This window comes from Microtus pennsylvanicus, unplaced genomic scaffold (assembly GCF_037038515.1).
Source record: "Microtus pennsylvanicus isolate mMicPen1 unplaced genomic scaffold, mMicPen1.hap1 Scaffold_148, whole genome shotgun sequence".
Lineage (NCBI taxonomy): Eukaryota > Metazoa > Chordata > Mammalia > Rodentia > Cricetidae > Microtus > Microtus pennsylvanicus.
Window position 1 is genome coordinate 2,760,261 of NW_027460896.1, and position 16,217 is coordinate 2,776,477.

Here is a 16,217-nt window from a genome sequence, read left to right on the forward strand (position 1 = left end):
CTTACACAGAGTTTGAAAATGTGTGGAATAAGCAAACACTTGAAAATAAGAGAAACCACACACACACACACACACACACACACACACACACACACACACACACAAATCCAGTAGCAAGGCTGACTATTTCCTACCTCTCCTCAGATGACTAGGTGTCATGTGATGGCTGACCCTCTGGCTTAGTCACACCTTCTCAGGCTGGTCGCAGTTTCTACCCTTGCCTCTTGAGGTTAAATTCCACCTATGACATGTTGATGTTGGTGAATGTGCCATGGTGCTGGAGTGGAGGTCGGAGGACAACTTACGGGAGTTAATTCTCTCCTTCTACCATATGGGTTTATGAATGGAACTCAGGTTGTTAGGCTTGGTACCAAGGGTCCACTGAACCGACTCACTGACCCACACCAGAGGTCTTTACTCCAGTTCACTTTTGTTTTTTTGAGACAGGGTTTTTCTGTGTAGCTCTGGCTGCCCTGAAACTCGCTCTGTAGACCAGACTGGCCTCGAACTCACAGAGGTCTGCCTGTCTCTGCCTCCCAAGTGCTGGGATTAAAGGCCCAGCGTGACTTCAGTTCTAAAGGAAACATCAGAAACAATTCCCATGAAGATGATCTACAGCCAATCACAGAGCACCCAATGAAAACAGAATTTAAAAGGACTTGCTGTCTGTTTTCAACTCACTTAGGCCCTGCTTTCTCTTCCAGTTCTCTGAGATCACGGGGCTGCAATGTTTTGGTTTCATGCAGCCCAAACTGACCTCGAATTGCCTACACAACCAAGGATAACCTTGAACTTCTGATCCCCCTACCTCCACCTCCCAAATGCTGGGACAACAAGCATCTGCCACCATGCTTGGTTTATTAGGTGCTGGGGGATGGACCCCAGGGCTCTCCATGCATGCTAGGTAAGGCACACTACCGCTGAACTGCACCCCCTGACCCCAGCATGTGCATTTTTGACACTTTGTGACCTGAGTTCATTTCCTAGAACTCAGAGTGGAAGGGAGAGGGCCGCTTTCCGGAAGTTGCCCTCTGACCCTTATCCATAGGCTGGGGCACACTTGTGCCCACACTCATACAATGATAAATAAAGCAATCGAGCTCTTAAGAGTTTCCCTGCTTAGCCCAAACTAAAACAAGATTTCCCTGTGAGGTCGCTTCTGTGCGGGAGAAGGAACTGGTGTCTCCCACGGGCAGGGCTGTATTTGTTACTTTCGCCAGACCAGTCCTGATAAAAACAACTTAAGGGAAGGTTTGTTTGGGCCAGGGTTAAAGGGGCTCCTTTATCAAGGACACCACAGAGCCTGGCCACATTGTGTCTGTCATCAGGAAGCAGAGGAAGTCTGATCCTGGCGCTCCATCAGCTTCCTCCAGACCCACATTTAGGGTGGGTCTTACCTTTCCAGTCAAATCAACTCAGAAACTCTACAGAAGTTTCTTTCCTGTGACTCCAATTCTGCCAAGTTGATAATGAAGAGAGCATTGTACTGGGCAAGTGTCCTACCATTCAGCCACAACCTAGCCTCGTCTGCCTTGTGTGTATGTGTTCAAAGATTTTTTTAAAAATTTTTGAGTATTTATTTATTCAGTATGTAGTTCCAGCTGGCCTAGAGTTTGCTATGTAGACCAGGTTGGCTTGGAAGTCACAGAGATCTACCTGCCTCTGCCTCTCAAGTGCTAGGCTTAAAGGGGTGTACTACGACACCTAGCAAGATTTATTTTAAAAGCGTATTTATTTACTTTATGTGTATGTGTGTTTTGCTTGCATGTTTGTATGTACACCGTGGGCATGCCTGTTGCCTTTAGAGTCCGGCAGATGGTGTCAGATCCCCTGGAACTAGAATTTTAGATTATGAGGTACTCGTGGGTGCTGGGAATTGAACTAGGTCCTCTGCAAGAGCAGCAATGCTCTTAACCACTGACATCACTGCAGCTTCATTATTTTGTTTTTAATTATGTGTATGTCTGTGCATTATGGGTCTGTGCACATGAGTGCAGTCCCTGGGCAGGCCAGATATGTCAGCTATTCCTGGAGCTGGAGCTACCGACAGTTGTGAGCCACCTTAGATGGGTTCTGGGGACTGAACCCAGATCCTCTACAAGAGCAGCAAATGTGCTAACCCATCAGCCATCTCTTCAGCTCCTTGTCTGGTGTCTTTGAAAAGTGTAAATGTAAAGACTTATTTAATAAATTCTGACATTAAAGGCAACAATTAACTCATTATAATAGACTTATTGCATACTAAATATATTTATATATCTTATAATTATACATATTGTATAGCAATGATATATATATATCGAATATGTATATTATATAAATAACATAAAATCAGCCTATTGTTATGAGCATCTGGATGACTTCTTGTGAGTAACTGAAATTAACTGAAATTGAGATAGCATAAGTTTGAAGATATTTCTTTATATACATTGAAAACCAAATTAAATTACAGGTCCTATGGAAGAGGAGCCAGTGCTCTTAACCACTGAGCCACCTCGCCAACCCCACATTTTAATTGTTATACATTCATACTCACTCGGCCATGCCATAGTCGGATGACCAAGTGACCCCAAATGGAACACATGTGACTCCTAGTTGTGCCGCTGACAGCCCTTTAATACATGAAAGACTGGAAGGCCGCAGTAGTATGTTTATTTCCATAACAGAAAGGATTCAGAGGCAAGCTTTTCTGATATGCTTGCTTATGAAATATCCTAAGACATTTGAGAAAAATAAAAAGAAAGGAAAGCCATGTATATTATTTGTATGTTGATCAATAAATCTTGCTTGAGGAAGAGAGTCAAAGCTAACGTCACTAGAGGTCAGGCAATGATGACACACACTTTTAATCCCAGGATTCTGGAGACAGAATCAGATGGATCTCGGTGAGATCAAGGCCCCTCTAGGCTCCACAAGACCAACGCAGAAACAAATACAGGTGGAGGTGCCTCACACCTTTAATCCCAGCACTAGCGGGAATATAAAATGGGAGGAGAGAGAGGCTCAATTTACTTAGTTGGTTTAGTTTATGGTCCTCCAACCTTGGTAGAGTAAGACTTCTCTATTGGCTTGGCTGCCTTGCTTTTCTGGTTTTTGCGTTGAACCCAATTTCTGTCTCTGGGTTTTTATTATGCGTGCTACAAGTCAGTGTGACTGTTACTAGCTGAAAAATTTTATAAACCAGATGGATGGCATTAGTTGCTGTCCTGACAAGAGCGCTAAGTGAACAACAGCTGATGGCCTTAAGTGGCTAACTGTCTGGCTTCCAAGTTAAGTGGCGGCTGCTCGCACAGGAGTCCCTCAGCCAGTTATGGTTTGTAAATGAGCAAAGTCAGATGGGAGGTGCTGTAAACCCTCTTCAGTTAGGAAATACAAGCACTAAAGGTCTGGGGAGGGAACTCCACTCTAAACTTTCTGGCTTAATTTTGTTTCTTAAGCATTGTTTGTGAATGGCCGGTAGGCGTTACTAAGAGCTAATTTCCATTCCAGCAAAATGAAAAGAACTGACTCCATAAGTCAGTCAGTCTCTCTCTCTCTCTCTCTCTCTCTCTCTCTCTCTCTCTCTCTCTCTCTCTCTCTCATGCACACACACAATAATAAAGAACACTTGCTCCACACTCTTGGGACAAAAGGAACAATAAAACCCAGACCCAGTGATTTCATTATGACTGCACTTGGGAGCAGATGGTTGTGAGCCACCACACAGGTGCTGGGAGCTGAACCTTGGCCCTCTGGAAGAGCCAGTGTTCGTAACCACTGAGCCATCTCTCAGCCCTGTCCTAGTTGTAAGATCAAGATGAACTGAAGAAGACAATAAAGTCATAAATATTTGTCAATATTTTTGGTTTGTTTTTGTTTTTCGAGACAGGGTTTCTCTGTGTGACAGTCCTGCCTATCCTGGAACTTGCTTTCAGACCAGGCTGGCCTTGAACATCTGCCTGCCTCTGCTTCCCTGGTGCTGGGATTAAAAGCAAGTTCCACCACCGCCTGGCTACCAACAATCTTTTCACATGCATATGTGTGCACTTGGGTCTCCTGAATGGCAGGCCATTCTGGAACTTGCTATGCATCTGAGGCTGGGTTTGAACTCCTAATTCTCCTCTGTGGTGGTCTGAACAGGATATCTCCCCCTTAGGCGTGTCACCCCTGGTTCATGGTGCTACTTGGGAGGTTATGGAACCTTTAGGAGGTGGAACCTTGCTGGAGGATGTACGTCACGGGGGGGATGTATGCCTTTGGGGGTCTATAGCCTCACCCCACTTCCAGTTTGCTTTCCTTGCTTCTGGCCGGCACACAGAGACGTGATCTCAACTTCCTGTTCCCTGCCCTCATACCCACTGTGTCCTGCCCACCTCTCCCCGCCATAATGGACTCTTATCCCTCTGGAACAGTAAGCTAAGATAAACACTTTCTTCCATGAGTTTCATTACAACAACAGAAAACTGGACAGGCCTGGTTAATCTTCTGTCTTTTAAAACTATTCATCATCAATGGGTAGCACATGCGGTGCAGTGATAGAAGACTGCTTGCTTAGTGTGTGTGAGGCCCCAGACCTGATGCCCACCAGTGCCCCCAGGACACTCATGGATGCTAACTAAACTGGGTGAGGTGGCCCGTGCCTGTCTGTGATCCCAGCATCTGGAAAGTGAACAAGGGAATCCGAAGTTCAGGTCATCCTTGGCTAGATACTTAACTTTAAGCCTGGGCTACATAAAACCCTGCCTCAAAACAACAGAAATGTTGCACACTCAGGAACCACTGAGCTAAGGTCAGTTCCAGTGAAAGTGTTAACCAAGCAGAAATGATGGAGATGAATCATCAGCCACAGAATCAGTGCTGAGGCCAGTGAGAGGGCTCAGCAGGTGGTGGTACTGGCAACCTGAGCTTCACCCCCAGGACTGAGGTGGTGGAAGGAGAGAATCAACTTCTTCAAGTGGTCCTCTGATCTACGCAAGTGCCATGGGACAAGTACACACACACACACACACACACACACACACACACACACACAGCTAAATGGTCAATTTTGTGTTCTGAATATTTCACTTCGATTTTAAAAGTGAGTGATGATAATAATCTGACCTCTCCCACTGTTTCAGGAATGTGATGAATGACTCTCAACAGGGACTTGTCATTTTATAGCAACCTCAACAGGTGGCAGCGAACGTACCCACGATCAAGGTGATGCCCATGCTCAGGGAGCTGACCCAGGCAGTCAGGCCGCGGCTCTGGTGGAACTCTTCAAGCCATTCCACGTTGAGGACTCCCAAGGCCATCTGTGAGCCCATGATGAGAATGTGCACAAAGAAGGAAGAAAGGATCATCATCCAGGCCCACCCGCCATCGATGTCTGGGTGGGGCTTCAGCATCTTCTTAGCCTTGGGATCATCTTCAAGGTCATACCCGATATCCTCATGGCTTGCATACATTTTCTAGGATTTCTGAAACACACAATAAGAAAGTTCAGCACACACCGAAACAGAAAAACACCTTCCTCGGCTTTGGACAGCTCTGCCTCCCACTGACATCAAAGTGGCTTCAGGGTCAAATGATCCCCAGATTTGTCTTTGTCACTGCAGGTCTAGGGACATACTTTACTTCTTCACAGATCACCTTAAAATCTGTCTTTAGCCTGTTGTGGTGACACACGCCAGTGGGATTTGCTGAAGGAGGTGGAGGCAGGAGGATCATGGGTTTGAGGCTAACCTGGGCTAAAATTTGTCTTTATAATCACCTCACAATATTATAAAGTTAAGGAAGAGAGAAGTGAGGGTAGGGAGAGAGATGGACGAAAGAAGAGAGAGAGAGAGAGAGAGAGAGAGAGAGAGAGAGAGAGAGAGAGAGAGAGAGAAAGAGAGAGAGAGAGAGAGCCCCCTGGATGTGATGGGTAAGACAGATCAGTCTTGATAACATCTGTTCTCTGAGTAAATAGTAAGGATGGCAAGTCAAGCCCTGTAGATAGTTTGCTTGTTTGTTTTTTTGAGGCAGTGTTTCCCTGTAGCTTTGGAGCCTGTCCTGGAACTAGCTCTTGTAGACCAGGCTGGCCTTGAACTCACAGAGATCCACCTGCCTCTGCCTTCCGAGTGCTGGGATTAAATAGGCACTGCCCGGCTGAGCTCTATAGTTTAATGTCTTTGGTGAACTAGGGAGTTAGCTCATCATCTGAGAATGGTGAGTGTGGAGATTGTAAAGGGTCCTAATGTTTAGGATAACAGAAGCAACCGTTGCCTGCAAGTGGAAATGACTGTTGGGAGGTTAAAGTCAAGAGGTGCATGCACCACTGCAGGCTTGGAGCCGGGGAGCATCCGGGAGCCGGCAGGATGCCTGCTACCCCAGCGCCTGTACAGGTGGAGCATGGTATATAGCATGGTATATAGACTGAATATGGACACGGAGAACCTAAAATAACATCAAATGAATATCGTGCTCGGGAGACAGAGGCAAACAGCTACACAGAGAAACCCTGTCTTTAAAAACAAAACAAGAAGTAGTGAAAAGAGCAAAGCTGTGTGGTGAAAGGCTCATCTGGAGAGTGGCATTTTCAGTTGGTACATACGAAAACGTTTCGCTCTCTTTGACTATTTCCTTTGAAATTGAAATCAACTTTGATTTATGCTAGAACAGAAGGGATGTGGCTTAGCGGTAGTGCACTGACTCAGCATGAGTGAAACCCTGGGTTTGCCCTCCAGTACGAGGGAAACCAGGGGCTGGACAGATGTCAGTGGTTAGGAGGACTGGCTGCTCTTCCAGAGACCCTCCTTTGAGTCAGCAGGACCCACATCATGAAGCTTACAACTGCCTGTAACCCCAGTTCCAGGGCATCCAGTGCCACCTTCTGGCCTCTGCAGGTACTGCAGACACAGTACACAGACATTCAGACCCACATGCGTACATACACAATGAATTTCTTTTAAATAAAAGCATCTAAAAACATAACAAGTACGCAAAAAGGTGGAGATCAATCAAGACACTTGACATTGATTTTTTTTTTCGAGACAGGGTTTTTCTGTGTAGCTCTGGATGCCCTGGAACTCACTCTGTAGACCAGGGGCTGGTCTCCAACACATGGAGATCTGCCTGCCTCTGCCTCCCTAGTGCTGGGATTAAGGGTATGTGCCACCACCACCCAGTGACATTGATATTTGATCTCCATGACAAAATGCGCACACACCTACACACACATGCACATAAACACCGCCATGTACATACACAAAATAAAATGATAGTTTTCCAATCCACAGAAAAGTACCTGAAATATTAAGTATTTTTCTGTGGCAGTGTTAAGAACCGTATATTCTTACTGAATTATTTATTTTATGGGTTAACAATGTGACTGCCATGGAATTGCTCTGGGCATTTCCAGTTTCTTTGATCATACATGAATGTTGGTGAGTAGCATGTAACGGACAGTTTTATGCAAGAGGCCCAAGTGTGAAGACAGAAGATGGCATTGTATGCAGACAACTCTGGTTGAACGGAGGTGGAGTAAATAGCTTACTGAGACCTCAGGGGCCCCGCCTGATCTTCCTGAAAGAACGCATGAAGAGGTATGGTGGAACGTGCCTGCAATTACAGAAAACGGTAGGCTGAGACAGGCCGATCGCTGGGAATTTGAGACCAGCCTCGGGTACACAGTATTTGTCTTAAAAAAAAAAAGCCTGGGGAACAGAACAATATTATGGTGCATGCCTGCAACCCTAGCATGTGGGCGGTAGCAACAGAAGGATCGGGAGTTCAAGGCCAGTCTCACTATAAGCAAGTTTGAGGACAACCTAGGTCTCAAGAGATCCCCCTTTCAAGAAAAACAAACACAGAAACAACAACAAAATCCGAACCAAGCAAATAGTAAACCAAGTATTTGCATTTTGAACTTATACCTTTCAAAGAGCGATCATTCCTTGGCTTCACAGTGCCTTATCCGACTATGTCACTAAATTGGAAGTCTACAGGAAAACAAGTGTTTACTCTGGTGCGATTTGACTATTTTCTCCCAAGCTCATGTTGAAACCTAACCGTTACTGCAACCATAGTAACAGGTGGGTCCTTTAATAGGTATATGCCACAGGGCCCCAAATTCAGGAATGGATTAAGGCCACTGTCCTTGGAGTGGGTTAGCTGTCTTGGGAATGGGTTCCTGATACAAAGGGGATGGTTGTGTCTTGATATTTAGCTTAATGCCCTTTTCTAGTCTGTACCCCAACCCAGTACTGCATGCACACAGTACACACATACGTATGGACAAAATAATCACACACATAAAATACATTTTTTAAGGGAAGCTGGAGAGATGGCTCAGCAGTTACAAGCACTTGTTTCTTTGGCAGAGGGTTTACTTCCCAACATCCACATAGTGTGACTCATAACTGACTGGAGTTCCCTGGGACTCGATGACATCATCTGGCCTCAGAGGAACATGGCGCATACACAGACAAGCAGGCACATACAACACACATTTAAAAAACGCGAAAGGTCTTTAAAAAAATTAAGAGTAAATAAATAAAAGTCATAAATGAGGATGGAGTGACATTGAAGTGACAAATATAGGCTACACAATGGAGTAATGGGGAAAGTGAGAATGTCAGCTTTTTTTTCTGGAGCGTACCATATATTAAAATATGGTTAACTTTTTACAGTTCCGTCATGGGAGGAATTTTTACAAGCAGGTTGTTCATTTTTTTAATTGTTCATAGTTTAATTTAAACTATGTCTAGTTCGATGAACTAATTATAATGATAAGCAAAAGGGGGTGCGTGACAAGTGAAAACTAAAATTGCAATCTCTTCCCAAAGGGGTAGGCTGAATTCTTCAACCCTAGTCTAAAACAGTTTAACACTGGGCATTTCAGGCCAGTAGAGGGCGCGCTAGAGACCAAGAGGCCCCTGAGCTGAAAAGGAGGCAGCTCAGCTGGCTTCATATTGGGTTGTAAAGGGTGCCTGCGTGCGTGCGTGCGTGCGTGCGTGCGTGCGTGCGTGTGTGTGTGTGTGTGTGTGTGTGTGTGTGTAAGAAAATGGGCCAGGGCTGTGCTCTGTGGTTTTTGCCACGATGGTCTTGGCTGGTTGGTATCGAGGTCCCAAATGACCCCATTTTACAGATTAAGACAACTGAAACGTCTGTGTGTTTGACCGGATCTCAGGTAGCCCAGGCTGGCCTCAGGTTGAAGGATGACCTTGAACTTCTCACCCCCCTGCCAGATGAGTGTTGTATTACAGTGCTGGGTTTAGGAAGTGCTGGGGGAATTGAACCCAGGGGCCTTATGCATGCTAGGCAGACACCCTATCAACAGAACTACATCCCCAGTCCTGAAAGTGAGACAGTTGTTTAATGGGTGCCCTGTGAAGTTCAAATATGAACAGACCTATAATCAGTCTCAACCTCTTCTCCAACCCCCTCCCCTTTCTCCCTTCTCTTCTTCCCCTTTTTCCTTTGACCAGGAGAAGAAGAATCTTTCTGATTGCTAATAAGCACCTCCAGGTATCCTTGCTAATGAGCCTGAACCAACTTTTCCGCAGGAAGAAAGGGCTTAATTGGTAAGCAGAGATGAGCTCAAAAAACCCTGTCAGGCTGTGGAAGCCTCTGCCCTTTAATGGCTGTGCTGGATCTTCACTATCCCCTTTCCTCTCTGAAGATGCCGGATCCGAGCAGCTCCCGGGGGCTCAGCATCCGCCGCCCAGGTCCACCGGCGCGAGATGCTACACCCTCTGAGCCTCCATCTCCACTAGGGGACCCAGACACAGAGACACCCGCACTCTCGGAGGTCGATAGCTGTAGCCCCATCACCGTCTACTTCAAGTAGTAAACTAGGGCCTCGAGAGCCCCTGAGCGCGAGGCCGGGCGCGGAGGTGACACGAGCTCTGGTGCCCGGGTGGCGCGCGACGCCCTGGACGGTGCGCGTCCCCGCCTGCAGTTTGGAGGACGAGGGAGTACCACCGCCCTGCCCAAGTCCCTCTCTTCCCCCACCCTTTCCCTGGCTCTCGCCCCGTTGAGGGTCCCTGGAGGAGCCGCGGACACCAACCAGTATCGACCGGTATCTGCCAGTATATGCCAGTTCGGAGATGCTCCAACCCTGCGGCAATCTCTGGCCTCAGCACAGCCCTAGGGTACTCACCGCACGCAGCCTGCAGGGCTACCGTCTCACTCGGCTCCTGGTCCCCACCCGTGAACTTGCAGCACTGTTCCGAGAACCCGGGGCCGCTGGGCGTGGGGATTGGTGGCAATATCGACCAGCATCCTGCAGATGCGGCGCCTGGGGCTCGGCTCTCCGCCCGGCTCCGTGCGCTCGGTGCAGGGCTCCGGGACTCGCCCTCTGCTCTGCTGTCTGGCCAGGTGAACCTCTGGAGCCTAAGGCTCGATGCTTCCGTCCCGTAGCCTTTAAAAAGGGTGCATTTGAAAGGGTCCGAGCCTACCCTGAGCTTTCTTCCAATCCGTGCAATTTCAGAGCTCCACGCTGGTTCATTCCTATACCGGCTAATTCTGGTTTGGCAGGAAAAAAAAAAAATCCGCGGGCTCCTCACAGGCACACTCTTGTGGCCGCTTGAAGTTTATCGCCTTGACTAAGATTTGTCAATGCTGTGCACATTTACAACCTTAGGAAATGGCCAGAAATCTCAGGGGTGTGGAGGACATCAGAAGTATCTTTCTCCCCCTACCCCCTGACTAGGAGGGAAGTGATGGACCAGACCTTCATATGATTCGCGGCCAAAAAAGAGACATTTTAGAGCGAAGAGAAATCTCAATATTCAAGACCACAGTGGACTGAAAATCCCACATCTTTGTCCCAGCTTGGGTACCTCCTCTTTCCATCTTTCTGAAGTACCTATTATCTTCACTCATAGATGGGCAATGTAATGCTTTGTTCTCGGAGAGTTTTTAGTATTTTGTTAAATAAACGAAGCAAGCGTTCTTTGACCCAACCTGACCTGTTCCGTACTTTCCTACTATAAACGATCACAAACATAGTGGCTGAAAGCAACACAAATTCATCATTTTACGTTTCTGGCAGTCAGAACCTGAAGTGAGCTTTACCGGGCTAAAATTCAGCACGTTGGCACTCTGCAGGCCTGTGTTCTTCCTGGCAGCTCTAGCTGAGTCTCCAGCTTCTGCAGGCTGCCCACATGCCTTGGCTGGCAGCCACTTTCTCATCTTCAGAACCATCTACATTACATCATTCTGTCTGTCTTGGGTACTAGGTCACCCTCTCTCTATTGTTTGCCCCGCTCTCTTCCTTTTTCATTTACATTCTTTCAAACGTGTAAAATTTATTTATTGTGTGTGTATGTGCATGCAAGGCACAGTAGTGTGTGGAGGCCAAAATGCAGCCTCTGGGAGGCAGTTTTCCTTCCACTCTGTGGGTTCTGGGGATTAGAGGGTATGGTGCAAAGCCCCTTTCCTGCAGAATATTCTCTCCAGTCTCTTGTCTTCCACTTAGGGTTATCTTGATTCTGCCTGGATAATTCACACATCTATTTTAATACCAGCTGACTAGCAATGTACTTCCATCTGCTACCTTGATTTTCCTTCTGCCATTTAAGGTCACATAGTCACAGGTTCCTGGGATCCAGATATAGATTTCCTTAGGGGAACCAACTATACTGTCCAGCATGGATTTCCTTTCCCCCCTCCTTCTTTTCCAGAAGACATTCGTGTGTATTTATAGACTTGTTGACTTTATTTTTATATTTTTAATTTTCAAGAGACAGCGGTTCACGTGCCCCAGGCCGGCCTGGAAGTAGCTATGTGGCTGAGGATGGCTTTGAACTTCAGATCTTCCTGCCTCCACTCCCCAGGTCCTGGGATTATAGGCATATACCACCACAGCCACTTTCCGCAGTGCTAGAGATGAAACCCCGGACTTGGTGACTGCTAGCAAGCGCACTTAGGGTTGAGCTCCGTTCCCAATCTTCTTGTGCTCATCCTAAGCACTGAGATGATCGCGAGGAATGGCTAAATGAGGACATTTGCAGGAACACTTCTCTGATGATGACAGCGGAGAAATGGATGGTGAGTACTCTCTCGGGCTGATCTTCTCAGATGTCATGCACTCTGAACGGGCTTCTGACAGCAAGTCAAGAGCGGGAAGACAGGTGTAGTGGCTCATACTTTCACTCCCAGCACTTGGGTGGTTGGGAAGTTCAAGGTTAGTCTGGGCTACAAAAGAGTGTTTTTTTTTTCCCCTTAAGGTGGAGAGTTCCAAGCAAGTATCTTAATACAGATGGATCCATCTGTTTTTAAAAAAGAGCTGTTATGGATTGAATTAAGAGTGAGACATCCCCCATAGGCTCATGGTTCTGAGCACTTGGTCCTCAGCCATCAGTGTTGGTTAGGGAGGTTATGAAAGCTTGGGACACGTGGTGTGCTTAGCAGGAGTGAGTGGCTGTGGGAAGACTTTGAAGATTCTAACCGCTTCTGATGCTGGCCTGACTTCTTTACTTTCTGATCCACAAGAAGTAGAGAGATACTGACACATGCTCCTGTTGCCATAGATGGAGCCTCTCCATGGTCATGCCCTCTTTGCCACTGAAGACGTAAGCTGTGAACCCTTGAACCAAAGTACCCACCTTCCCTTAAATAGTTTCTGCCAGCATTTTGTCATAGTAAAAAGGAAACTAATACTAGAGGTCCTGTAAGATCAAGATCCCCTCTTGACCTCTTGGGCCTGGAATCTTGTATTTATAGGAGTGTAATTTATTGTAAATCTGGGGGAACCATCACCTCCGTCAAATAACTCCCAAACCCTACCTGTGTCTCAATTTCTCAGATGTCCCCAGGCAGCCTCTTACCCACCCAATAAATCTATTTTTAATGTAAAAAATTGCAATGCAAGTCTGGCACGTTGTCCCACCCCTATAATCGTAGCACTCAGGAGGCAGAGGCAAGCAGATCTTTATGAGTTGGAGGCTGCCCTTACATACATAGTGAGTCCCGGGATAACAAGAACTGCACAGTGAAATCCTGTCTGAAAGAAAGAAAAAAATTATAAAATGCAATAAAAGGCACCCAGATTGGGAAGGGAAATGTAAAATTATCTTTAATTTTGGATGATATGATTAGATATAGAAAATAATGGAAGTGTACGGAAACATTAGGACTAGTCAACAGGCTCAATGAGGTCCAGTGCAGTTTCATTGGTAAAAGCTTCAAAAAAAACTTTCAAGGCTGGGAACCAAGTTCAGTGAAGTACTGTACTCTGAAAAGTTACAGGAGGTTACTGGAAGAAACAGAAGAAAAACTGAATGAATGCAGGGCTGGAAAGATGGCTGCTCTCCTAGAGGACCTGGGTTCAATTCCTAGAACCTCTATGGCAGCTCACAACTGTCTATAATTCCAGTTTCTATGGCACCCCCGCATACAAGTAGGCAAAACACCAAATCCACATAAAACTAAATACATCTTTAAAAAATTGAATGAATGCATACATCTCTCTGGGTACCAGCGACCTCCAGTCCCAGGATTTTTCTGTAAGTCTGACTTGTCTGGTTGGGTCCACTGCAAGAGAAGGTCACATATATATTTTGCAGGATGAGTGTCAGTATTAGGAAACTCTTAACACTGCATGATTGGCCATGATGTAACCAAGGCACTGTCCTGTCCCTGTAGAGGCAGTTGAGCATGCACGGCAAAAACTGGGAGTGCATGGGGCTTAGGTATCTAAGTCAACTGGACCTGAGCAGAAAATAAACCCTTCCATTGTACATCTATGTAACTTGGCCATCAGCCCTAAAGTGAAGTAGCCGCAGTACTTACATCATAGAGTTATTGCAAAGGTTAAATGATACTGTGTGTCAAGCACCCTGCCCCCATATTGTTAAGAAACGTGTTTCTGTTTCTTTAATTTTTTTTTATACTGGGCAGTGGTGGCATGTGCCTTTAATCCCAGCACTCAAGAAACAGAGGCAGGTGGATCTCTGAGTTCGAAGCCAGCCTGATCTACAGAGTGAGTTTCAGGACGGCCAGAGCTGTTACACCGAGAAACCCTTATTTTAAGGGTGTGTGTGTGTGTGTGTGTGTGCATGTGCACTTGTGGGTGCGGGTGCCCACAGAGGAGAGAGGTGCCAGATACCCTGGAGCTGGAGGTACAAGCAATTATAAGCTGCTCATTGTGGATATGAGGAACCCAACTCGGGTTCTCTGTGGTAGGTGCTCTTAACCACTGGACAATCTCTCCAGTCTCCAGGTCGATTTCTTTCCCTCCTAAAGTAAAAATGGCCTGCAAACTTTGTGGATGAATTTGTCCAACACTGGTGCCTTTTCCCTTTTGAATCAGGGTCTGGTTATATAGTGCAAGCTAGCCAGAAACTCACAATCATCCTGCATCAGCCTTCTAAGTCCTAGAATTCCAGGCACTCACCACCATGCTCCATCACATTCCATTGGTATCACAGTCCCTTTGAGAGGCAGCAGAAATCACCAGGGTGGTCATAAAACGTGGAGACTCAGCTGGCACATCCTTTAAATCCCAGCACTTTGAGGCAGAGGCCAGGTAAATCTCTGTGAGTTCAAGGCCAGTCTGGTCTGAATAGCAAGTTCCAGGACAGCTGGGGATACACAGCAAAAAGCAAAAAGCAAAAAACCCAACCAACCAAAAATCCCTGGAGACTCTTTGGACTCAGTGAAATTTCAGTTCTCATCATTTATTTCACATTTTTTCTTTGGGCAGGGCGTGGGCGTGTTTAATGTGACCTTAGTGATGAGCAATCGTAGAAGCCACTGAGATGGCTTTGTAGGAAGTGAAGCAAGACGCTCACCAAGGCCAACAGGTGATGTTGCTAACTAGGATTTACACACCAGTGGGAAGTTGACAAACCAATTTAAAGACTATTGGCAACTGCTGACGCCTTAGGCAAGCAGAACGGGTGAGAAGCCATCAATAAATGCCTAAATCACCACAATGTACAGGTTTACAAAAACTAGCTTAAAAACAAGACTCTTGGGCCCTGCTGAAACTTGGCTCTTGGGAGAAAGAAGATTTTATGTTTAATCTCTCTTCCTCCTACTGCAGTTTCATGTGAGGGAAAAGTAATTATTTCTTCCTCGTATTAGTTTTCAATGTTGATTTGTCAGACTTCACTTCTGACAAGTCTGGGCTATCACTCATCGTGATGAAAGGAAATGCTGCAGGCCAGAGGGCTTAAGCGAGGCTGTGTTGACTGACACTGTGCACACCTTTTAATGATTCCTTTTAGTCAAGATGTAGTGGCGCACACCTTTAATCCCAGCACTTGGGAGTCAGAGGCAGGAGGATCTCTATAAGTTCGAGGCCATCTTTTTCTATACATAGTGATTCCAAAACAGCCAGGGCTACATAGACAGATCCTGTCTCAAAAAACCCAACATCTATGTGTCTTTTGTTTGTTTTTATGAAACAGAGTTTATCTGTGTGGCCCAGGCTGTCCTGGAACTCACTCTGTAGACCAGGCTGGCCTTGAACTCACAGATAGCTGCCTGTCTCTGCCTCCTGAGTGCTGGGATTAAAGACATGTGCCACCACTACCTGGCCTCTGTCTTTTTAAATTTTAGGTTTATTTATGTTTATGTGTAGGCATGTGTTGTCTGTATGTAGTATGTGTGTGTGCCATGTGTACACATGCTGGACCTCCTGAGCTCAGAAGGAGTTGGATCCACTGGAACTGGAACTGCACTTGCAGGTGGTTGGTAGCCATCATGTAGGTCCTGGGAATCAAACCTGGGTCCTCTGCAAGAGCAGTCAGTGCTCTTAACCACTGAGCCAATTCTCCAGTGCCGTCTGTAGGATCGTTAGCAAAGATTATATGAGATTTACTTATTTTATGTATATGGGTGTTTGCCTTCATGTATGTCCATGTACTATGCTCTCAAAGCTAATTTGAGGCCAGCCCCAGCTACTGAGCAAACCCCAGCTGATAAAAGGAAAGAAAAACAGAGGCCATCAAATGTCCTCCTATAAACCTAAAAGATTTAGCAGTAATTTCTTTTAACAGTTTAGGTGGGGTTTCCCTTTAAAACTTAGAATGCAGTTCCAAATGGGGGGAGCAAGGAGAAGCAGAGAAGTGAAGGGAGCTAAAAGTACACACTGGGGACAAAGTCCCAAGGGAGCTGCCCCACTGAATTGCTGAGCTTGTCTCCTGTTTTCTACTCTGGGAACCAGATTTTTCCCAATTGCCAGTGGCAAACAGCTGCTCGGGCAAACATCTTTTCAGACGCTAGAGCCTCTGTGCCCTGTTTCTTGAGAGACCCCATCCTGG

The 16,217-nt window shown here is 46.3% G+C and overlaps 1 protein-coding gene across 4 annotated transcripts in view; it reads right to left on the minus strand.

Annotated features, from left to right (window-relative positions):
- The window catches only part of LOC142842161 (monocarboxylate transporter 14-like), a 28,260-nt gene extending 17,780 nt beyond the window's left edge, over positions 1–10,480 (minus strand). For 3 of the 4 annotated variants that reach the window (XR_012909187.1, XR_012909186.1, XM_075959064.1), the window contains exons 1-2: positions 10,106–10,480; positions 5,171–5,441 (exon numbers count right to left, since the gene is read on the minus strand). Coding sequence is in view for 2 of the 4 variants with exons in the window: in XM_075959064.1 (XP_075815179.1) it covers positions 5,171–5,429 (259 nt within the window). In the remaining 2 variants the exon portion in view is untranslated. The remainder of the gene's footprint in view (positions 1–5,170; positions 5,442–10,105) is intronic. The other variant, XM_075959065.1, reaches the window with a different exon arrangement.
- Between the last annotated feature and the right edge of the window lie 5,737 nt (positions 10,481–16,217).